The 26708-nt window shown below is 35.9% G+C and overlaps 1 protein-coding gene across 3 annotated transcripts in view; it reads right to left on the bottom strand.

Annotated features, from left to right (window-relative positions):
* The window catches only part of RAB28 (RAB28, member RAS oncogene family), an 81623-nt gene that overhangs the window by 34715 nt on the left and 20200 nt on the right, over window positions 1-26708 (bottom strand). For all 3 annotated transcript variants that reach the window (XM_024573779.3, XM_045182976.2, XM_045182977.2), the window contains exon 4: window positions 26006-26135. In XM_024573779.3, coding sequence (XP_024429547.1) covers window positions 26006-26135 — 130 coding nt within the window. The remainder of the gene's footprint in view (window positions 1-26005; window positions 26136-26708) is intronic.

Genomic DNA, 26708 nt, shown 5'->3' with positions numbered 1-26708 from the left:
AAAGTTATCTATCATTTAGAATTGAAGGGCAGATAAAGTGCTTCCCAGACAAGGTAAAGCTAAAGGAGTTGATCATCACCAAGCCATTATTATATGAAATGTTAAAGGGACTTGTTTAAGAGAAAGAAGATCAAAACTATAAATATTAAAATGGCAACAAATCCACAACTATCAACAACTGAATCTAAAAAAATAAACCAAGCAAACAACCAGAAGAGGAACAGAGTCATACATATGGAGATCACTTGAAGGTTTATAAGCTGGGAGGGGGAAGGGAGACAATGGAGGGGAAAAGGTGCAGGGACTAAGAAGCATAAATTGGTAGGTACAAAATAGACAGGAGGACATTAAGAACATGAATTGTGAAGCCAAAGAACTTATGTGCATGACCCAGGGATAGAAACTAAGTGGGGGGATAGCTGGAGGGAATGGGGATACCAGGTAGATGGGGAAAGAGGGTAAAGTGGGACAACTGTAATAGCAGAATCAATAAAATATTTTTTTAAATAAAATAAAATAAAATAAAATCTCATTTGGAGCCAATTAACCTGAAAGGCTACAAACAATTCTATTGCCACAAAAAAATCAACCTCCAAAATCAAAATATACTAGCTCTGATATTAAATAATAGTGCTGAAAACAAAAGATACACAAACCAATACCAATAAAGAATCACATGTCACTAAAACAGGTGTACAAACTTTAAAGTTAACCAAAAAGAAAAGTTTTGGAGCTCACTTTGTAATTGATCACATCCCATTACATTATACACCTGTAGCATAAGGTGAAAATATGTCTGCCTGTTAGTTGTCAAACTATGCCTTTCCCATAGTACTGATTTAAAATAATATTCTGGGGGTTTTTTTGGTTCTTTTATACTCTTCAGAGATATTTTATATGTAAAGTATATATAAAATCACCAATACACATTTATTTACATTCCTTCTGAGCATATTTTTCTCCTCACTGTCATCAATTACTCTGCAGTTGAATTATTTTTATTTTTAATTTTTATTGAATTTATTAGGGTGACTTTAGTTAATAAAATTATATAGGTTTCAAGTGTACAATTCTTGAACAATTTTTGTGCATCATCTATATACTATATTGGTGTACACCACCCAAAATTAAGTCTCCCTCTATTACAATTTATTCCCCTTTTACCCTCTTCTTCCTCCCCCTACCCCCCTTCCCTCTGGTAACCACGGTAGTGTTGTCTATGTCTATGAGATTTTTTGTTTGCTTTGCTTTGTTTTGCTTAATTCCTCCACTTTCTGTATCACTCTAAGCCACCTAAACATTAAGCTTGTTTGGGTGAGCTTCTTTTTGTAGACTCTCCAGTTCACTGTTTTGTTACACAGGTCTTGTGGTAAAAAGACTTCAACTGTTTTTAAAAGAGTGTTATATGTTTAAATATTTTTAAAACTAACATCTAAGCACAATAAATATTTTTTTATTTTTTAAGGATTTTATTTACTTTAGTTTTAGAGAGAGGGGAAGGGAAGAGAGAGGGAGAGAAACATCAATGTGTGGTTGCCTCTCGTGCGCCCCCTACTGGGGACATGGCCCACAACCCAGGCATGTACCCTGACTGAGAATCGAACCAACAACCCTTTGGTTTGCAGGCCAGCACTCAATCCACTGAGCCACACCAGCCAGGGCTAGGCACAATAAACATTTCAATCCAAACCATTATTTAAGACTCAAAATATCACTGACAAGCCAGATGAAATATTAAAAATGAGGATACATAGCAGCACTAAAAAAATAAGGAAAAAGTGCCAAGAGTAGAAGACAAACAGCAAATTTAAAATGAGCTAATAGGATCAAATGTCTAAATGCAGATCTAATATTAAAGGTTCGAGTATGAACTCTGGAATAGGTAGAGTGGATCAGTTACAGTTTGATCAAGCAGAACCACCAGGGTGGGTGATGAGGCAGAAGGATTTATTAGAGGAGTTAGACCTTACGTAACTGTGAGAGCAGCTGGAATGGCAGGTGTAGGCTCTTGCCTCTGCATCTACTTTTGAGCCTGCAGTGACTCTAGGACAGCCAGACCAGCAGTCAAAAAGGGACTGGATAGAAGAGCAAGGACAAAGTGGAACCTGTGAAGATGAGCTCAACAGATAAAGACAATGGAAACACAAGAACAAACTTTAATCTGTTAGGACAACAGGAACTGCCAGTGACAAACTGTAACTCATATCTGTCTCTCACCAACATCAACCCTAATGCAAAGGGTGATCTATGGGAGAAGCTTGCACCCCTCACTAAGGAGCCGTAAGTGCATGGCAAATATTCAGAGGTGAAAGGGAAATCTGGCAGGAGCTGAAGGAACTGCTGATCCACGTGCTATCCAAACGTACAAGGTGAGCTGGCAAATCAATGATGAGCTGTCATAGTGCCTGGTACTCCCGGCACTGACCCTCAGGGAGTAAAAGGCATGCCTGCCACTTTACTTCCTCCTTAAAATCCAATCAAAATGTCTCTTGTTCCCAATGCTAACCAGAACAATATAGGGAAGGGAATTTTAGGAAACATATTATTTCCAGTTTAGCCAAGTTGACCTAGCACAATGCCACGCTTGAAACAGGTCAGTGCCTTCACGTAACCTCAGACTGTTAAAAAGATAAAAATAAAGGAAGGACAGCAGTACAGAGTGGTCAGATCCTTATCAGTCCAAAGTAACCCTTCCTAATTTCCACAATGGGCAAAGGATCTCAGTTACTGCCTGTCTATGTACCCATATTAGAAGTCTGATTGTCAATATGCCATTAATACTCTATGGTCAGGGTGAAATATATTGCGAAGTCCTGAGGTTTTTCCACACATTCAAGGTAAGAACTGCTAAAAACTCCAATAATGACCTTCACCCTAAATTTAAAAACTGAGATCAACTACTAATACTATTCAATTCTATTTTCATATTTAAATAGAAATAAGCAAGAGTCTACGGATCTTAAAGAACCGAAAATGTCAATGTGAGGCCACAGACCTGCTGACCCTCAAGAAAAGTCAAAAATGAAGGACAAAGAAAAAATGCAGGCACTCCACTGTCACATCTCCAATCTCTTCCCGCTCCGGCAGTGGGCACTGCAGAGGTGGCAGCTGCTGCTGATTCTGCCTCTTTCATTTCAGCATCGGGTCATGGTGATGGCCGCAGCAGGATTTGGAGAGCAGTCCAGAAGGCTGGGGCTCATCTGTGATGGCACTATTCATGTCTTGGTAAGATTCTAGGTAACAAAAGTGTCTGATTTGTCAAAATCAAAAAATGGTACACTTAAGATTTCTTCATGTCATTGTAAGTAAATTTTACCACACACACACATATACTCTAATTAATGACATGAATGATGAAGCATTTAGGTATAAAGTATACTGTCTACAACTTATTTTAAAATGCATCAAAACAGATGAACTGCTAGACTGACAGAGGGGTGGACGGATGCACAGGTATGTGACAAAGCAAACACAGCAGAGTGTTCACTGCAAACTCCAGATGAGGGGTCAGCAGATTTTAGCTTATGGCCCAAATCTGGTCTGCCACCTGTTTTTGTTATGGTCCATGAGTTAAGAGCAGTTTTTAAATTTTGAAACAACTGAAAGTAAATGAACAGAGAAACTCATGACATATGAAATATGACATTCAAATTTCAGTGTCTACAAATAAAGTTTTATAGGAACACAGCCACATTTTCTTTCACTTAGGTATTGTCCGTGGCTGGATTTGTACTACAAAATGGGACAGGTGAAGAGTTACAACAGGTACTATATGGCCTGCAAAGCCTAATATATTCAGTATCTAGCTCTTTTCAGAAAAAGTTGGCTGACCCCAACCTAGAGTGACTATACACGTGTTTACTATAAAGTTTATTCAACTTCACTGCATGTTTGAAATTTTTTTATAATAGAACGTTAAAAATATCAGATCAATAATCAAGCTGATTCTTCAGCTGACCACCAGATGGGGAGGGGAGAGTCTATCAGTCCTAAGGGCTGCAGCCAGCTTTTTAAAATCCTACCTGGACAAATCATGTGCTTGGAGCTGCAAAAGGTGAGAAAACTAGAACGCGGACTCTGGTATTAAAGAGATGCTCCCTCCATTAAAAATAAGCAGAGACATTCTATGTACCAGCCAATGAAAGTGACAAGGAAGGCTGATCTCATATGAAGTCTTACATCAAAGAAGGAAAGTTTAAAAATATCCATAAGAAATCAAAACACCAAATCTTCTCCCATTCTCTCTCTCAGCTGAGGACTGGTGTTAGATTCCCAGGACCGTAACAAAGAACCACAAACTCACGGCTGAATACAACAGAATTTTATTCTTTCTCAGTTCTGGAGGCTAGAAGTCAGGAATCAGACGCTGGCAAGGCCATGCTCCCACTGAGGGCTCTTGGGAGAATTCTTTCTTGCCTTTTCCTAGCTTCTTGTGGTTACCAGAAAACTTGTCATTCTTTGGCTGGCTTGTAACTGCATCACTTCAATCTCTGCCACCATCTTCACATGGCTTTCTTCCATATGTCTATGTATCTGTCCAGTCATTAGATTACACATAACCTAATCTAGTATAACTCAACTTGAGTACATGCATATAGACTTTATTTCCAAATAAGGTCACACTCAGAGGTACTGGAGGTTAAAATTTCAAAATCTTTTAGAGAGAAACAATTTAACCCCCAACAAAGTCTATGCTTCGTGTTTCACTGAGAAACTGGAAACAGTCAAGAGGTCACCAGATCTACACATCATACATAGTAAAGGCATTGGTCTGGAACTCCTGTTACTATGAATCAATAAATGATCCATTCTGTCCTTCTATCTGGAACCAAACTATTTATTTGTACAGTGAATCTTATCTCCTCTCACAACTTAATTAACATCACTTCAGCAACTATAACATCTCTCTCCTATATCACATCAATTTTACTATTTCATTTCAATCAGCATACAAATCTCTCATCTTAAAAAACAAAAGAACAATTTTAACACTCTTGACCATGCTTCTTTCTACAATTTTGCTTTCCCTACAACAAACTCCTCAGAAGAATCATCTACACTTATTAATCTAATCTGTCTTTTGTCCTCACCACTTCACCAAAATTGATCTCATAAACAATAAATTCCTAAATTCATTAGTCAATTACTGATCCTCTTCTCACCTATCAGCAGGACTTGACATAGGGAAGCCTCCTTGGAACACTCTCTTCAACCAGTTCCCAGAATATCATATTCAACACTAAAACCAGATAAGTAACATTCTGTGAGATGTTGTAGTAGAAATACACTGAGATGTAGTACTTTTAAGTCATTCTCTCAAATTATATTAGTTTTATCAAAAATATCAGCAAAATTAAAGGACAAAGGTTAATAGACAAAAGTTTATTGCTTTCCTATATACCAATAATGAACAAGTAAAATTTGAAATTAAAAACAATACCACTTCCATTAGTACCCCCAAAATTAAATACTTAGGTATAAACTCAAAATATATACAGGAAATATACAAGTAGAATAAAACTACAAAACTATAACACAATCAAAGAATTAAATAAATATTAAGAACTAAATAAATGGAGAGCTATTCCATGTTCACGGATAGAAGACTCAATACCATCGAGATGTCAGTTCTATCCAAAGTGATCTACAGATCCAATGTAATCCCAATCAGAATCCCACAAGTTATTCTGTGGATATTGACAAACTCAGTATAAAGTTTACATGGAAAGGCAAAAGACCCAGAAGAACCAAAAACAGTGCTGAAAAAGAAGAACAAAGTTAAATGATGACACTACCCAACTTCAAGATTCACTAGAAAGCTCTAGCAATCAAGACTATGTGGTATTGCAAAAGAACAGACAAACACATCAATGAAAAAGAACAGAGAGACAAGAAATAAACCCGTATAAATATAGTCAACTGATCTTTGGACAGTACAATGGAGCAAAGACAGTCTTTTTAACTGCTGGTGCTGGAACAACTGGACATCCTTACACTCTTCACAAAAATTAACTCAAAATGGATCAAAGACTTAAATATAAAGTGCAAAACTATAAAACTCCATAGAAGATAACAAAGGAGAAACATAGATGACCTTGGTATGGTCATGACTTTTTAGATACAACACCAAAGATACAAATCCACAGATGTAAAAATGGACAAGCTAAACATCATTAAAATTAAAAACTTCTGCTCTGGTAAAAACAATGTCAAGAGAATGAGAAGACAAGACCCAGACTGGCAGAAAATATTTGCAAAAGACACATCTGACAAAGTAGTGTCATCTAAAATATACAAAAAACCTCTTAAGACTCAACAATGAGAAAACAAACCACCCAGGTGAAAAAATGGGCCAAGGTCCTTAGCAGACACCTCATCAAAGAAGATATACATATGGCAATGGAAAATGGCATCTGAAAAGATGTTCCACACCATGTATCATCAGGGAGATGGAAATTAAAACAACATACCACTATAAGCTACTAGAATGGTCAAAACCTGGAGCACTGATCACACCAACTGCTGGCAGGGATGTGGAGCAATTGGAACTCCAGCTCACAGCTCATGGAAATGCAAAACAGTACAGCCACTTTAGAGGAGAGTTTAATGGTTTCTTACAAAACTAAACATACCCTTACCATACAATCCAGCAATCGCACTCCTTGGTAATTGCCTAAGTGATTTGAAAAATTATGTCCACATAAAAACCTACACAGTGATGTTTGTAGTAGCTTTATTTATAATTCCCAAAACTTAAAAGCAACCAAGATGTTCTTCAGTAGGTGAAGGGATAGTTTGCTAGAAAGAAATGAGCTATCAAGCCATGAGAGGCCATGGAGGAGCTTTAAATGCAATACTAAGTGAAAGAAGACGATCTAAAAAGACTGCATACTGTGTGATTCAAAATACATGACATTCTGGAAAAGGCAAAATGATGGAGATGTAAAAGATCAGTGGTTGCCAGGGGTTAGGGGAGGAGGATGAAGAGCAGGAGCACGGAGGATTTTTAGACTAGTGAGAATACTCTGTAAACCATAATGATGGATACATGATACATGCCTTTATATATTTGTCCAAACCTATAGCATGTATAAAACCAAGAGTAAATCATAATGTACATTGAGTGATTATGATACATCAACATAGTTTCATCAACTGTAACAAACATACCACTTTGACAGAGTGTTAATAAAGGCGGGGGGAGAAAATATGCAAGTTGGAGTGTATATGGGAAATCTATGTACCTTCCCCTCAATTTTGTTATGAACTTTAAACTACTCTAAAAAGATCTGTATAATTTTTTTTAAAAAAGAATATCAGCAAGCAGACAATTAATTCTGAAATTAAGCTCCCTTGGATATTACTAAAAATAAGGACCAAATGCTGTATCAAACTGTATCAACAAATGCTGTTTTCCTAAAATCCTTCACGGTATGTTAATTCAGATCTTTCTATCTCAGAAACTCCAACATGAGCAAATTCATCTCTAGTATCATAAAAAGCACTCAAGATCCTGCATTAAAGTGGTATGTGTGTGTATCTACAGTTAAGCCAAATTTGGTCCATATGTATTCTTTTCAAGATTTTGATGATTTAGCATTACAGAAGGATGAATAGAAACTTAACCTCTGGCAAAATTTTTCACTTTTAGGTCTTGGCAGTTTTGTTGGGTTTTTTGTTTGTTTGTTTTTAACAAATGTGTACAGAATTCTGTGGCAAGAAAAATCTTACAGTATAATAGTCATACACTGGAGTTGCATTAACTTCAAACACATAAATAATTATCCTCCCAGGATTATCACTTGGAGGCACTATTCTCCTCTTCCCTTCCCTCTCCACATCTGCTTGTATTACAGCAATGAAAAAAAGAAAAAGAAATTAAAGCTTAGGTTATAGGCAAAATTTGATTTAAAATATCACACTGATAACTTTAACTCAAGTTTTATGACTATGACATTACTTTCATAACTATTATCTCTAGAGACTTAAGCTGGAAGTAATGTTAAAATTGAAGAGGGCAAAAATTTGCCTGATTGTTTAGTTTCAACCAAGAGAACCTCTGACATTCCACTGTTTGTTTGTTTTTTCAGTGGCAGCTGACATTCAATACTATTATGGATTAGTTTCAGATGTACAGCATAGGGATTAATCATGTACTTTACAAAGTGTTCCTCCCAATATTTCAGGTACCCACCTGGCATCACACAGTTATTGCAGTATTATTGACTGTATCCCCTGTGCTTTATTTTACATCCCTGTGACTATTTGTTAACTACCAATTACTACTTCTTCATCCCACCACCTTTTTCACCCAGCGCTCCACCACTCCTCCCCTCTGCAATCGCGAGTCTATTCTCTGTATCTGTAAGTCTGTTTCCATTTTGTTTGTTCCTTTATTTTGTCCTTCAGATTCCACACACGTCTAAGTAAAATCATGTAGTATTTGTCTTTCTCTGACTTTTTTCACTTAGCATAACAGCCTCTAGGTCTCCCCAGACTGTCTCAAATGGTAAGATTTCATTCTTTTTATGGCCAAATAATATTCCATTGTATATATGTACACTGCTTTTTTAGCCATTTGTCTATTAATGGACACTTGGGCTGCTTCCAAATCTCGGCTATTGTAAATAACGCAATGAACATAGGGGTACACATATTCTTTCAAATTAGTGTCTCAGGTTTCTTCAGATAAATACCCAGAAGTAAAATTGCTGGGTTATAAGGCAGTTCCATTTTTAATTTTTTGAGCAACCTTCAGTTTTCCACAGTGGTTGCACCAATCTACATCCTCACCGGCACTTGTTTTTTGTTGATTTATTGATGACAGCCATTCTGACAGGTGTGAAGTGATTTCTCATTGTGGTTTTGATTTGCATTTCTCTGATGATTAGTGAAGCTGAGGACCTTTTCATCTGTCTATTGGTCATTGTGTGTCCTCTTTGAAAAAGTGTCTATTCAGGTCCTCTACCCATTTTTTAATTGGATATGTTTTTGGTGTTGAGTTGTCTGAATTTTTTATAAATTTTGGATATTAACCCTGTATTAGATGTTATAATTGGTGAATATCTCCTTCCATCCAGTTTGTTGATGGTTTCCTTTGCTGTGCAAAAATTCTTGAGCTTTGATATAGTCCCATTTTTTTATGTTTTCTTTCATTTCCCTTGCCCAAGGAGCTATATCAGAAAAAATACTATGACATTCCCATCTTTAGAAAAAATTCCTATGAGACTTACATAAAGAGTCAATGCAAAAGCCTTATTTGGGAAGAGAAGGCAGAGCAAAACCAGCTTCTTAGGCTTAGGTTATTGCTTAGTCTCACCCAATCTAAAACAATTCATGCACAAATGAGTAACTTCAAAAATGAATCTCTGAGGACAGGACCGTGAAGTGAGACCTTGATACAATGAGAACCAGGAGGAAGAAATAAAATGCTTTAGTAAGATCCCCCAAAAAGCTTCACCCACATCTATGACTTTGACTTTTACACAATAATCTTCTCATGCTATTTGATCCTTTACGTTGATTCCTATTTAATATCCCATCTTCCCCTGCCTGTTCATAAACTGGTCACTGTCCATTTTTAATCTTAGAAATCCAATCTTCCCTGTAATTTTATGGCTGTACCTTGAAAACGATCAGGTCTCTAAGAGTAGGGACCATGACTTATTCTTTTTGTATTCCCGGAATTTAGCAGGATTCCTAGACAAAGCAGGCCCTCAACAGATATTTGCTAAATAAATATATTACTTTGTTTGCACTGAGGAGATTATACTCCTGTTATTCAATGATAGTAATCAAAATATTTGGCTGACCTTTAAAATATTTTATTATTAGTTTTAGTCAAGATAATCTTTACTCTCAAGTTATGACTAATGAAAATACTTTTCACCCTACATAGTAACAAGTAACAACACATACTTTAGAGGTTTAGATTTTCAAGACCACCCTCAAAACAAATTTCAATTTGTGTCTTTTTAATCATCATAAAATCGTCCTTCTCCTTGCTTCGAATTTCAAGATATGTATGGTATAAGAAAATGGCTCAGTCTCAGGATCCAAATGACCAGAATTCCCAGTAGATCTGATATTCTGAAATATACTGATCCACTGTTGAGTTTTTCTAACTATTTCTAATTTTTGAACCTCTCTTCACAAAAATAGCTAACCCAAAACATTAGTAAAAACAAAAATACTTGAAAACATAAAAACCTTATTAAAGTATTACTGCTTCCAGCAATGACAAAATAACTGGGACGAGATTTTCCTTCTGCAATAAACAACTAGAAATCTGCACAGAATATATAAAGTGACACTGAACATTAGGCAGGATAACCCCTGAGAGATGAGAAGCAAATAAGGAGAGCATTGTTATCACTCTGACTTTCTACCTGGAGGTACTTTCTAGACCAGGAAGTACCTCCAGGAAGAATACAAAGAGCACACAATCACCTTGTTGATGTGAAATAGGTGGACTGGGAAAATGCATAATAAAACTGGAGTAAAGGGAGAAAAAAACAAATCCCTGACAGACACAGAAAGTGCATTTAACAGAACCCAACACTCTTCATGTTAAAAACATGACACAAATATATCCTGTCATCACCTCTGTTCAATGGATGTGCTAGCTGAGGCAATTTGGCAAGAAAATTAATTAAAAGGAATTCATAATGGAAAGGAAGATGTAAAATTATTTCTACTTGAAGATGTCACAATCTTATATGCTGAAATCTTTAAAAAATCCATTTAAAAAAGCCTATTAGAGCTAACAAACTAGCTCAGCAAGGTTGTAGGATCAACATACAAAAATCATTTGCATTTCTTTACACTAACAATAAACAATCCAAAAAGGAAATTAAGAAAATACTTCCATTTATTATAGTATAATAGCATCAAAAAGGATAAAATAGTTAAGAAAAAACTTAACAAAAGAAGTACAAATTTCATTCTCTAAAAGCTACGAAACTTTGCTGAATGAAATTAAAGTAAAACTAATTAAATGGAAAGACTCCCCGTGTTCACGGATTGAAAGACTTAATATTGTTAAGATGACAATACTCCCCAAATTGATCTACAGATTCAGCATAATACCTATCAAATTCCCAGCTGACATGTTTTCAGAAATGACAAGCTAATCCTAAAATTCATGTGGAAATGCAAGAAATACAGAAAATTCAAAAGTCTGGAAAAAAAAAAGAAAAAGGTAGGAGGAATACAATTCTGTAAATCAAATATTTAAGGATTCAAGATTTCTGTCAACCTCTCTAAATACACTTTACCTTAGCATGTTGCATTTTGCCTGAAATTCAGTCCTTGCATTTATGTACCCAAACCTTACAAACTTTCAAAGACTAAGTTTAAGTTCCACATTCTTTGTAATCCTTAGCTGACAATTTTTTCCCTCCCATTGATACAATAGACCTAAATTACATGTTGCCTTTCTTCTGTCCTTTTTGTTCATTATCTTCATCTTACTTCCACAAATAAGACAAGTTTCCTCAAGGCTGGATTCATAATATATGTGCCTAGGAAGTAGCCATGTGCTAAGAAAAAGAACTTATTACTTTAAGAATTAAATATATATATATTTTTTAAGATTTTCGTTATTTATTTTTAGAGAGAGGAGAAGGGAGGGAGGAAGAAAGAGAGAGAAATATCAATGTGTGGTTGCCTCTTCTGTGCCCCGTACTGGGGACCTGGCAAGCAACCCACGCATGTGCCCTAGACTGGGAATCAAACCAGAGATCCTTTGGTTCACAGGCCAGCACTCAATCCACTGAGCTACACCAGCCAGAGCAAGAATTAAATATATATTTTTAAAAATAATTAAATATATTAAGTTTGCTATTGCCTTTCTGTGCTGCTTAATTTTAAGGTATTTCAAATTAGGAAGAACTTAGAACATGCCTTTAGCACATATATAGAATCACGCATAGATCTGAAAGCATCGTAAAACGGATCACCTAATTTAGCCTAATTAACCACCAAATTAAAAGTAATTGTTAGATAAAATGCAGACCATAATAACATTTAATCTTATTTTTTGCCATTGTTAGCAATATATGTATCTCTTTTACAGTATATACCAGTTAATCTCTCCTATTCCCTGAATGATAATGAGAATACATTTTCATAGTAGCAACTGGTGACATTTCAATAAATCAATGTGCTGCAGTGATACCTAAATAAAAGCTTACTTCACTATAATGATGCTTCCAGGCTTCCCTCAAGTCAGGTGGTTACTTGCAGTTAATGATCTGTGACATACCACACAAGTAGTCCTAAAAAGACTTATTATCCACTGCATGTGCAACAATATTTGCTTTATGGATGGCTAAATGAATGAAGACATTCAATGTAACTGTAAAAGTAAAATCAAAAGAAAACTTACAAGTAACATGTTTTCTTTAAGTAAAAGGGCTGTGACCGTTTTCCATTAATACTTAACCTTTTGCTGGAGCAGTGCAACCACATGTCCATAAAGCCCAAGAGCTGCTCTGGGTTCACGCTAAGTCACTGCTCCCAATCAGAAGAGCAGTGACTTTCCAAAAATGTGAGATCATCAGCCTCTATCGTTGACAACAAAGTCACATCACAAAGCTTAGTGCGCAATAAAAAAAGACAATACATAAGCTGAAAGCATGTCTCTTAATCAAATTTATGTAACATACACAACACAACATGCCAAGAAAAGAATTATTATTATGCCACACACAAAATTTGCTAATCTCAAACAATACTCTATTTTTCATAGCTGCCAGACTTTGTAAGCATTCATATGTTTATCATTTATAATTTTATTTCATTTACTAGACTCAGCTTTTGTCCACCATATGTATGTCCACTGTGGATTAACTATTCCCTTAGGTACAATTAAAGCCTTTCCATTTGTTGTAAGAAGAGCTAAGTATGAAGGACATAGCCAGAAAAAACATTTATACCTCAACCAAAAACAGAAGCACATTCAAACTCAAACGATGGTTTATGCAGCATCTTTTTTTTTTATTAGACACATGTCTACAGAGAAAAATAAACTTGAGATAAAAACTCATGGCAACTGTACACCAGCTTTCACCATTTAGATTGAGTATCAAAACTATATCAACTCCACCAATTGAATTTAAATTATTTTTCAGAAAAATATACTTCTAAACTCTAAGTGAAGTGAAGGGAGGCTTTCAAACATTAACTATAACCAAAATTTTAATCAATATTTCAGTATTTCAAAGACATTTTTAAAATGTTTAATGTTTTTGATTTTTAAATCCTTAAATTAAAAATAGATAGTAAATACCTCCTCTGATTACCTATAACTAGAACACAGGATTTGAAGAGAGAGTGAGAAACACAACAACTAACACATATAGCACCTTTTATACATATTAGACATGGTTCTAGGAACTTTATCTATATTTAATTCTTACAACCACCTCCCTAATAAGGTCGGTTCTATCATTACTCCCACTTCGCAGATGAGAAAACTGAGTTACAAAGAGGTTAAGTACCTTATCATGGTTACACAATAAGTGAGCCCATATCTGAACCTAATTGATCTTAGAAGTCTGTGCTCACACTGTTTCTCTATATTGAAGATATTAAAGTGCTAAAACATAGCATAAAAGTCATAAGGAAAAATACAATTTCTCATTAAAATTATAATTTTGAATGAAAATTAAGAGATCAATTAGGACTAAGGGTTTAGTTTTCAAAAAAACTGCGTGTATTGTAAAAGGTTTTGTACGTGATTTTATGTGGTAGTAACTCATAAGCACCAAATGAATCTATTATTAAACTTCTTCCAGATAAAAACCTGGGCTCAGAATTTTACAAAAGCTAGAGGGGAAAAAAGCCTTGTTCTTGTTTTCACTTTACCATATCAAAAGATCTATAGTTCCAGCTTTTACTGAGGTAGAGAATTAATTAATAATTGTGTCATCATAGATAACAAGTAGTATTTATTGAGCACTTTCTTTGTCCTGGATAGTAGAGATAACTGTGACCAAAACAGTCTCTGCCTTCATGGTGCTTTAATTACAGAACTCCTGCATAATTCCAAAGGGAAAAAATTGTACTAAAAAGGTGGCTTTTTCAGAAGAATCACACAGTTTTGAAAGAGAAAATAGCTAATAATTTTTAAAATCAAGTGAGAAACTATCCAATGTTATGTCCTAGTCCTTATCCACTTGTTGACTTCCCTCAACCCTCTATAAAGACTTTAGGAATTGAGAAAGTCCCCACAGACCCCTCATGTTCTACCTTTTTACTTAATCAGAGTCAATGCAGTAAACTGAAGAATAAGGAATGGAGACGGCTCACCCAGAACTGTATCTAAAATAGAATATTTTACATTATCAGGTGCTTGCACACACACACCCCTCCCAAGTCTCTCTTTCTTCCCATGGACATAAAACATGGTGTCAAACTTCCCAGCCTTTAAAAACTCAGAGTTCTGACCCACATTCCCTCCACCTGCAACCCCCGCTGTAGACTCTTTGCACAGTGGCATTACATGTACATGTTGCTTCTACTCGCTGTCCACAGTCCATTTCCCTCCCTCTCTCTTAAACTCATTCTAATCACCTTTCACCCCCCACCCAAGAACCTGCTTGACAAGGTCACCACCCATTCTTTAATAGCCATTCTCGGTCCTCATCTGTTGATCACTCCCTTTTCCTTAAAACACCTTTGGCTTCCAGGACACATCACTCCTACCTCCACTGACCACATTGCAAGTCTATTGTTGATCTCTTTTCACTTCCCCAAACTGTAAAGCATGGCTATAACCCAAGAATTAATCGTTGGACCTCTTCTCCTTTTATATTCACTCCCATTTAAAGTTCATTCACTCTGAAGGATTTAAATATCATCAATATGCTGTTGACTCCTAGACTTTTATCTCTAGACCTCATCTTGCCCCTGAACTCTAGACTCAAATATCCGATTGCCTACTAAACATCTCCACATAGATGCTAAGTACTTCAAACTTAACATCTCCAAAATCAAACTTTTAATCTTCACCCAAAAGTTGTTCTCCCATATTCTTCTTCATCTCAGTAAATTGAACTTCAACATTCAAGATGCTTAAGCAAAAAATCTTGGCTTTATCTTCTCTCCTCTACTCCACAACCATTCTATAAGAAATTCCAGCCCTGGCTACAGTGACTCAGTGGACTGACTGTGAATGGAAAGGCTGACAATTCGATTCCCAGTCAGGGCACATGCCTGGGTTGCAGGCCAGGCCCCTAGTTTGAGGGCGTGCAAGAGGCAATCAATCATGTATCTCTCACACACTGATGTTTCACTCCATTTCTTCTTCTCTTCCTCCTCTCTAAAAGTAAATAAATAAAAAATCTTAAAAATAAAATCCATCACCCCTACCTTCAAAATATATCCAGCAGCCAAACACTTCTCACTCTCTAGACTGCTATCACCCTGCTCCATGCCACTGTTATTTCTCACCTGGATTACCTACTACAGTAAACTCTCAAAACAAGAACTGCAGTGACCCTTTCAAGTTAAACCACTGCACTCTGATCAATGTCCTCAGTGGCTTTCCATCTCATACAGAGTAAAAGTCAAAGTCCTTACAAAGGCCTATGAAGCTGTTCCTGATCCATCATCTTCCTAGGGCCACCATCCCTCTTAATACAGTATCTAACTTCACCTCTACGATTCTTTCACTCACTATTCCTTACACATAGCTACACACACAGCCACACACATGCGCCTCCTCAGAGTTCCTGGTGGGGAAAAAACCCCAAAGTACTACCTCAAGGCCTTTGGAGCCTCTTTTCTTCTGGGATAACTCTTCTGACAGATAACTATTCGGCACTCTCTGTCCTCCTTTATGTCTTTGTTCAAATGTCATCTCCTTAGGCTTTCCCTGACTACCATGTTTAAAATCTTAACACTCTCCTCCAAGACTTCTTTTTTCTCCCTTTCCTGCTTTATCCATTACACAACACCTTTCACCATTTAACATGGTATATATTCTACGTATTTATCACTTATCTTCCTCTACTAGGAACATGGCAAGATGAGACCAGGGACTTCTGTCTGTCCATTTCTGTATCCCTAACCCTAGACATGTAAGTGTTCAAGGGCTGTTTGTTAAACAAGTAAATGGATAAAGACATGAGATAGCAAATAAAGAAAATACCTACTGAATCCATTTATTTATACTGCAAAAACTAGACATGAAATAAAATTTTAGAAAATAATGTCACAGAAAATAAAAATTAAATTCTAAGCACAAGAACAATTTTAAGTTAAAATGCTATCTTTAGAGGCCCCCCAAAACTTTCCAAAGTTGGCCATATTTCTAGGTTGTGCCTGGCAAACAGTAAAAATTCAATAAATCTTAGCTAGATTTATTATCATTGCTATTGTTACATATATACACCTATCCACGTATATAAAAAGGGACTTTTAATAATCTAACAAATAAATAATAAAATGAGCCCTAGAAATCATCTCTGCAAAGATAAGGCAGGGTTTAAACTAACATAAAGTTAAAATTAAACTCTCTTTAAACTATGTGGCAATAAGTATGTTCAATTAAGCAGACCGACTAAACATAGTTTGAGTCATTATATTTCAGGAATGGGGGTATGTATTATACCTAATAAGTACCTTCAATTTATACCTAAGGATTACCCTAACTGAGTAAGTTAAGTTGCCCAAGGTCATGACATTAGATGACGTAATGGCACCAGAACAAATGCTGAAGTTTTTTGATCCCCACTCTAGCGTTCCTTTAACCTGTACTGGGTTTGTTCCATAGTCACGGCAAATATAATTTTCAAAAGGGCTTAGGTTATATTAATAAAAATTTCAAGTCTCCTTTTCAAAAAGAAATATTTTATAGCTTTGTTCTTTTAATATTTTAATATTAATTTAACATTTAAAAAGTAATTTTTCTTTTTTTAAAGTAATTTTTCTAAAATTTATAATCAGAGATTCATATAAAAGAAACAAAAGTAAGGTGGATTATGCTCGTTTCAACATTTAATAAACTTTCTCTAACATGACAAGAAGAATATGAACAGAAATTATATAGACAGATTATTATGACCCAAACATGCAATTCCCCAAAACAATACAAACAAAACCACAAAAACCTTAATACTTCTCACACTAAGTAAATTGTAACACTGTCAAAATGATCTGAAGTAGACTTTCTACAAAAAGTAACTATGCAGTTGCATAGTAACATCACTGCAACAACAGTCAGGTGAAAAATCATTTTTAATTAGTATTTTGAAAAAGTATTCATCTAACACTTTCTTCCCCAATATCTAGCAGTCACAATACCAGATTGAATGCAAGCTTATGCATTTAACTTGAGAAAACAACTCACCTGAACTTGGAATACTATCAAAATGCTCTGACAGTACAGCAGGAGTGTGAAGTGTCATGCAAGAGAACAGCTTTGAGTGTAAATATTAAAATATTCTCTCAGTACACAGAATACTGATGCTATTAGTATGAGAATAAGATGCTATCAGCTTCTTCCAGTGAGGAAATAATCATAGCTCTATTTGCCAAATTTACATGTAAAGACAGGAAAAAGTAAAAAAAATAAAAAATAAAAAAGCAATTAAAACCAAAATATTAGGTCCACCTGAAAAAGACACTTGAAAACTATATTTTGGGATATTATTCCCAGGAAAAAAGAACCAAAGTATTATAACAAACAGACAAGGGGACAGAATGGTTTAATTTAGAACAGAGGTGTCAAACTCATTTTCACCGGGGGCCACGTCAGCCTCGAGGTTGCCTTCAAAGAGCCGAATGTAATTTGAGGACTGCATAAATGTAACTACTCCTTAACTAGGGGCACTGCTGCCAGGTAGAAACAAGGTGCTGGGCCAGATAAAACAAGGTGGAGGGCTGGATTCGGGCTGCAGGCCTTGTGTTTGCCACCAGTGATTTAGAACAAAATTAACCTTTCAAATCCTCAAAAGTTTTTGTTTATACCTTATAAATTATAAACTCTCTTAAGCAAACTGACAAATATGACTCACTCATTCACTGTTATAATTATCGTAGATGATAAGTTTTGTAGGAGCTAATATGAATCCTTCAAAATAGAAATCCAAGTAAATGTTACCTACTTTACAGATTCACATTTCTACTCTCCACATAAAATAAGAATTTTTGAAGACTCAAAAGAGTCACAATATAGTCAAGTACTTTCATGTAAAATCCCATGAAGTTTTTCAAAATGGACATATAACCACCTCTTATACTCCTCTATTACAAAGAATACAGAATAGTCTTCTAAAAGCTTTTTGATAATTTTACTGAGAGTATCAGTAAAATTTCCGACTTGAAATTTACTTGTTTTACTAATACATTTCCACTGAGTTCAGAGAATACAACTCACAGGGTACATTAAAATGTAACCTTTGAACCTGGCAGTGTAAAACATCACTTCCTGGGCAGAGACAGTACTCCAGGAACAATCAATCACTGTTAAGAAGAATATACACTCAACATTGTTAATTAGTGTTGATGCACTCTTCTCTACGCCCTCATCTGTCATGAAGATTGTTTAAAAATCTGAGTTATTAGTCTTTATTTGGGAAAGGATCTGGTTAATATCTTTAAGAGTAGAAATCACTCATCCATCCACTCTGTCCTGGAGCATGATAATTCCTACCTCCAATTCAAGTTACGGATAGCCACCACCCCTCCACTGACTAAGAACCTATAAATCAGGAAGAGGGCAGCTCCTATGCAACCCCTGTTAATTTCTGTTTACAATCTATCCAACTGAGAATGTTAGCTAGACATGGAAGAAACTAGCTGATGGATCAGATAGTGAGAAAACATAACAGCTTAAAGATAAAAAATAACAAAGTGACAAATTAAAAATGCACGTGATTATAAAACATGGATTAAATTTAAAATTACTCATTAAAAAAATTAATACTCCTGCACGTTCATTTCATTTCAATTTGAACTTTTCCTGAAACACTGGGAAAAAAATTAAAATTGTACTTCAGTACAGATTGTGATTTTTGAAATTAAACACAAAAATTAAAAAATATTTTAAAAAGTAAGAAGTATAGGTTTCTACCATTATTTAAAAGTCACATGTTAGGGGGGGGAAAGCAAAATATTTAATTCTCTTATATTCACTTACTCTAAATTCATGGCATAAAATCTATGACATTTTATCTCAAACATGATCCAGTACAGTTCAACTTTGCTGTATTTCCTCAGAAACTTCCTGTGATGTTAGCAACCATGATGAAATCCAATAGGCCCCTTGGCCCTGAAGGCCACCTAACAGATTTCCTGTATCTACGTATGTATTTTTTCTCATTAAGAAAACCGTTTACCCTGAATAACTCATCCCAGGCCATAAACACTTCTAATTTCAACAGTCTTCATGAAAAGTCTTTTTTATTCATTCATTCATTCATTCAGGCACTAAGTGATGAGGTCCTCAGCTTTCATGGAGCTTAGATTTCAGTGGGGAAAAAAAGACAAGAAACAAACAAGAAACAGTATCAGGTGGAAATGAGAATATGCAGATAACAGAAACAGAAGGTCCTGCCAGAAAGAGACTAGATGGCTCCTCTAGATTGAGTGGGTGAGGAAGGCAACTCCAAGGAGAGGACATGTAAGATGAGATTCAAATGATCAAATAGAGCCAGCCAAACAAAGACCAGGAGGAAAAGCCTTTGAAGCAGAGAAAACCCTTAGGTACAAATTAACTTGGAATGTTTTAGGAACTGAAAAAAGACAAATGTGCCTTACGCATATAGTGGACAAGGGAGCATGTAGTAGATGAAGTTTGAGATCACCTAGTGCTTGACAAACTTGAATACGGAGTTTGGATTTCATTCTAAGTGTGATGAGAAAGCATTAGAGGGTTTAAGCTGAAAAGTCATATATTATGGTTTTCCACTGGGAACTGGATAGTGTAAGAGCAAAGCTAGGAGCAGGAAGAACAGTAATGGGGCTGCTACAGTAGTTCACATGAGAGGTGATGGTGCTATGTTAGGCCACGGCCAAGGTCCACCTGTATTAAGCCCCAAAGTGGACATGAGTTGAAAATCCCTAGGCTCTTTCTTCAGTGCAGGCTCTGATCAAGGGAGTGTCCCAATGCTGGGAGAACAAGATCTTTAAGGCCAGGAAACTGAGTATTAGGCCTGGTGGCTTTGGCTCCCTGAATTGCAGAAGTTACCCTATATGGTAATACACTGTTAAGTGTTTCCTGGTGCTTATTTGTCTGGCTCTGTAGCTTGTCAGACATCTTATTCTACATGGGGCTGTAGACATCATCAAACTTCAACAGAACTTCCCACAAAATGCATGAAATAAGTAAATGACTTACCCCTTTCTCATTTTGAAATTTACCTACCAGGAATTTACTTTTACTTATTAAGGAAAAGTAGGGTGTTCTATGAAGATTTGGATATACTGTATTTATTAATCTCAATAACCAAACAGCAAAAAAGGACAAAGTTTTGGAAAACTTCAATACAGTAGAGAAAAAGATCAAAATTAAGACCTAGATTAGCAGGTACAATCATTCCTTAAACACTCTCTGACTCAGCCTTTGTGCAAATCCACAATGGCTAGCTGCGAATACACGTAACTGGCACACAAGAATGTTTGCTAAATGAATTGCCCTACCCAGCACATGGTCTGAGAATTATTAATCTGGAACAAAAACAAAGCCACTTTTATAAAACTTCTATTTCAGCTCTACTGACTTATAATTTGTGATCATTCAAATCGAGGCTACAGTCAGTACTTTTAAAAGGCTACTATGATTGCCCTGGCCAGGTGGCTTGGTTGGTTGGAGCATCATCCCATACACCAAAAGGTTGTGGGTTCAATCCCCAGTCAGGCACTTACAGGAGGCAATCGATGGATGTTTCTCTCTCCCTTTCTCTCTGACCTTCCCCCTCTCTCTCCCTCTCTCTGGAAAAACAATAAACATATCCTCAGGAAGGATTTTTTTTAAAGGCTACTATGATTAAGATAATAATAACTATTATTGAGCATTTACATTGGATCAGACCACATGCTAAGTGCTTTTCATGTATTATCTCATTTAATTTTTTTAAAACAACTTTATCAACATCAGAAACAGAAATCAGGAAAAAAATCCCATTTGATATAGCAACAAGAAAAATAAAGTACCTAGGAATAAACCTAACCAAGGAGGTAAAAGACCTGTACTCAGAAAACCTTACAACACTGAAGAAAGATATTAAGGAAGACACAAACAAATGGAAGCATGTACCATGCTCACAGATTGGAAGAATTAACATCAAAATGGTCATAGTACCCAAAGCGATTTATAGATTCAGTGCAATCCCTATTAAAGTACCAATGTCATATTTCACAGAAATAGAACAAACAGTTCAGAAATTTATATGGAACCACAAATGACTTTGAATAGCTGCAGAAATTTTGAGAAAGAAAAACAAAGCAGAAGGGATTATAATACCTGATATCAAATTGTATTACAAGGCCACTGTAATCAAAACAGACTGGTACTGGCACAAAAACAGGCACATAGACCAACGGAACAGAACAGAGAGCCCAGAAATAAACCCAAGTCTCTATGGTCAATTAATATTTGACAAAGGAAGCAGGAGCATAAAATGGAGCAAAAATAGCCTCTTCAACAAATGGTGTTGGGAGACCTGGACAGCTACATGCAAAAAAATGAAACTTGATCACCAGCTCACACAATACACAAAAGTAAATTCAAGGTGGATAAAAGACTTAAATATAAGTCGTAACACCATAAAAGTCCTAGAGGAAAACATTGGCAGGAAAATCTCAGACATTCCACGCAACAACATCCTCACAGACATGTCCCCTAAAGCAAGGGACATAAAGGAAAGAATAAACAAATGGGACCTCATCAAAATAAAAAGCTTTGCCCTGGCTGCTGTAGCTCAGTGGACTAAGTACGGGCTGAGAACCAAGAGGTCACCAGTTCAATTCCCAGTCAGGGCACATGCCTGGGTTGCGGGTCAGGTCCCCAGTGGGGGCCATGTGAGAGGCAACCATACATTGATGTTTCTCTCCTTCTCTTTCTCCCTCCCCTCCCCTCCCTCTAAAAATAAATAAATAAAATTTAAAAAATTAAAATAAAATAAAAAGCTTTGCATGGCTAAAGAAAACAGCATTAAAATGAAAAGAGAACCAACATTATGGGAAAACATATTGGCCAATGATACCTCAGACAAAGGTCTGATCTCCAAAATATATAAAGAACTCACACGACTCCACTCCAGGAAAACAAATAATCCATTTAAAAAATGGGCAAAGGACTTGAACAGACACTTCTCCAAGGAAGACATACAGAGGGCCCAGAGACATATGAAAAGATGATCAGCATCACTAGCCATTAGAGAGATGCAAATTAAAACCACACTGAGGTACCATCTCACACCAGTCAGAGTGGCCAACATAAACAAATCCACAAACAAATGTTGGAGAGGATGCGGAGAAAAGGGAACCCTAGTGCACTGTTGGTGGGAATGCAGACTGGTGAGGCCACTGTGGAAAACAGTATGGAATTTCCTCAGAAAACTAAAGATGGAACTGCTTTTTGACCCAGCAATTCCACTGCTGGGATTATACCCTAAGAGCCCTGAAACACCAATCCAAAAGAACCTAGGCACCCCAATGTTCATAGCAGCACAATTTACAATAGCCAAGTACTAGAAGCAACCTAAGTGCCCCTCAGCAAATGAGTGGATCAAAAAACTATGGTACATTTACACAATGGAATTCTACTCAGCAGAGAGAAAGAAGGAGCTCATAGCCTTTGCCACAGCATGGATGAGCATTACGGAACTGGAGAGCAGTATGCTAAGTGAAATAAGTCAGGCAGTGGGGGACAAATACCATATGATCTCACCTTTACCTGGAATATAACCAACAGAAGAAAAAAGCAAACAAAATACAACCATAGACATTGAAGTTAAGAACAATCTAACAATAACCAGAGGGGAGGGGGGAAGAGACAGTGGGGAGAAGGGTTTTCAGGAACTACTATAAAGGACACATGGACAAAACCAAGGGGAAGGGTGCAAGGAAGGGAGGGAGGTGGGTTTGGCTGGGGTGGGGGAGAAGGGTTGGGAGAAAATGCAGACAATTGTAATTGAACAACAAATAATTTAAAAAATAAAAATAAATAAAACAACTTTATCAAACAGCAACTATTACCCTTATTTCCAAATGAGGAAAGGGAGGCTTAGAGCTATAAAGCAGCTTGTCTGATGTCACAGTGCTGTAAAGTGAAAGAACTGGGCTTGTGAACAAAGCCCATCTAAATTCAAAGTCACACTCAATACTTCATTTAAATTCTTAATTAGTACAAAGAAAGAACACTAACAAATCTCTTACAGCTTCTCAGAGCAGAATATCAAATAAAATAAATTCAAGAAATGTGCTTTAAGCATCATATACTTTTAAGTATCATATACTGAAATAATTTGCTAATTACCAATTCTGTCTTTGTCATTAAAGCAAGTCCCTTTCTCTGCTGGCTACTTCATTAACCTATTCTAGTTACTCTTTACACTTAAATATAATGAAACTCAATTCTTTACAAAAATAAACCCATGATTCACCCTTACATAAGACTATCCTCAATCCTCAGCCCAAATTTCTGAGTTTACTAGATTTTAATAAAAAGAAAATGACTTTATAACTAATTATGAGCTCTTACTACGGGACAAACTCACAGATGTGCACGCACTTTGTGTGGACATTTTCTATTCTACTACACTGGCTAAAAGCTGGCTACGGCTGCCAATACATTCACAGCCTACACCCATTTCTGTTCAGCACATGCTGTACGTTAAAGAAGCAAAGAATAGGACACAATGATGAATTTTAAAATGCACAGTTAGGCAGAAGATGAGTTGTATAGACAATTAGTGTAATAACCCAGTTTCAGATGTCTTTCCATTATGCTTCTTTCTCTTTGCCTTTAACCAGTAGGTAAAGTCTTTGCTTTTTAATATAAATTTATCCCCCAAAAAGAAAATGAATGTATACTATCATATTAATATAGTATCAACTTAGAAACATAAATTATAATCTCTTTCATTATATGATCAGATGAAATTGGGCCAGTGACAGATTATACAGTAAATAATATTCAGGGAAATGCTCATCTATAATCTCTTCATTTTACATATTTAACATTCTGTGTGACTGCATACTCTATTATATGATTACATTCTGAAAGAGAGTATTATAAATACAAGAAAGAGGTTAGAGCCAAGCCAAAAGGGAAGAAAACTCTTGATTTGATGCTATTAAAAGTCAAACATAACACTACGATACTTTTTGCATAAACTCATATAACTTATATACATTTTTTTACACAGAAATGGCATAACCAGCACAACCTAATAGCCCATCGACTGTGATATCCTGTTTTTGACAGTGACCGACGCCGGACCCCTCACGGGACAGCATAAACACACAATGTATATAATTATGCGCCACTGCGCCATTACTCCAGATGGTAGTTACGTTGTATCCTCGAGGAAATGAAAACAAATCCCAACCTCCATCCCTTCCCTACTCTGTAATTTCCCAAAAGGTGATGGGAAACCTCAAATAAAGCACAAATTTAACCATAAAATAAGCTAATGCTTTGGTGGCATAATGACCAAGAAATGATCTCCTAAAATGAAAAGTTCCTTCAGGACTTTTCCTTCAGAACTTAGGTTCTAGAAATAGAACCTAAGCTCATCAGATTCATGATCTATAAAGGGGGATTTCAATGAATTGAAAAGAATCTGATTCACTCACTTAGAATTATTTATAAAATAGATGAGTAAAATTAAATTAATGCTTTAAAAAACCTGTATCTTTTACTCAAGCCATCCATCTTGTGATATGTAATACTGTTTTCTAAAAACAATATAAAATTTATATTTTTAACTCTTCAGAGAAATGATATTCATACCTGTTTTGTAATGGTTTAAAAATAAGGCTTGGGTCTATTAAATGCACATTTAAGTGTGCAAAACCACATAATAAAGAAATCTTGGTTTAGTCCTTCAGGAAGCACTATTTCCTAAACAATTACAGACAAAAAAAAAAACAAAAACACCACACTATACTCTAAAAGGCCTTTGGAGAAGATAATTCTCTTCGTGATATTCTTGGGTATTGATTAAACGACATTTGTAGTCAGGAAACAATTCCTGACCTAAGTCCTCCATGGTATAATTTGAATTAATTTTCTTTTTCTGTCCTCAAATAGCTGTAAAAGATTAAGTCATATCATGTTTTCTATATTTGAAAATCCTTATTAAGTACTTCTTTTCCAAGTAACTGCATTGCAAGATGATGCACCAAGTAACAGTCTTGTACTGCATTCAGTCTTTTAATTTTTATATGCTGTATATTACTGCCCAAAAGACAGATCTCAAAAATTACTTATACATCATTTTTACCAAGCACTACACTTGCTCTATTATGACACACTTTCTAAAAAAAAAAGAAAGAGAAAAAATTATCTATATGTCAGAACCTCAAAAATGCAGAAGACGAACTTTACGAGAGACGGGAAGAAACAATGCATACAAACTTCCACAGAGGCACTGCACCCTTCCCTAGAACAGGGGATCATTAATGAAACGTATCTCCCAAAGTCTCTGGGGCAGAGCTGAAGCTGCAGCGCAGCATCATAAAATCTGCAGCTGTGTTGCTTTTCTTAATAGTCCACACTGCTTCCTTCGACCTCAGGAAGCCAAAACACACACTGTCAGAACAGAACTTACCTTAACAGGAATTGGCCAAAGGAGCAGAGCAGTTATGATAGAGCAATCATCAAAACCGTTATTGAAAAGACGTATCCTCAGGAATTTTCTCCTCAAGCAATTAGCTTACTACAGGAAAACTATCTATTTTTGTTTCCAAACATCACATTTTTTAGAAAGAAAAACAATAGAATAGGCAAGTAAACTTCTCTAAATATAAATAAGCATTAATAACTTACTTTTATTGCCCACCAAAGCAATCAGTGGCTGAGTTTCTGATTCCTCACTTACTTTCTTCACCACAGTATACCAGTCTTCTAAATTCTCGAAGCTTTGATAATTTGTAATATCATATACCAAGAGGATTCCCTGTCACAAAGGAGTTACAGGACATTTGTAATGCACTACTTGAAAAAATATTAGTACTAAATACTCTTAAGTAATGCTTCAGATATGCCTAGAATAGCATAAAAACACAAATGCAGACTGTTTTATATACAAACTAACTTCAATTCAGTTACTAGCAAACAGATAATACTGAATGTTTTCGTTCAACATAAACCCAAATCCAGCAATGCAAACTAAGTAATAATTTTATCAAATTATAAATGGTCTCCCAATAAAATATCTGGGATATGCTTGTTAAGTTACAATAAATGTAAGAAAATCGCATCACAGAGGAAGAAAAAGTCGCAAGGTCTACAATCCTGTCTGTCTCTTTCATGAGGTCAAACATTTAAACCTTCCAATAAATAACCATCTGTTGCTGCTCTTTTTAAGTATTTTCAAAAATGGACATTCCATGACATCCCTTGATAGTCCATTTCAGTGTTTTAACACAATTTTCTTTAAATGAAATAAGCCCATTTCCTCTTTTGGTCCTCTGTGCATTTGGAGAACAACGTGCGAGTATCCTCCTTATAATAACCCTTCATGTACTTG

This window comes from Desmodus rotundus, chromosome 4 (genome assembly GCF_022682495.2).
Source record: "Desmodus rotundus isolate HL8 chromosome 4, HLdesRot8A.1, whole genome shotgun sequence".
Classification (NCBI taxonomy): domain Eukaryota; kingdom Metazoa; phylum Chordata; class Mammalia; order Chiroptera; family Phyllostomidae; genus Desmodus; species Desmodus rotundus.
Note: the sequence above shows the minus strand (reverse complement) of the source record. Positions and strands in the feature narration are given on the sequence as shown.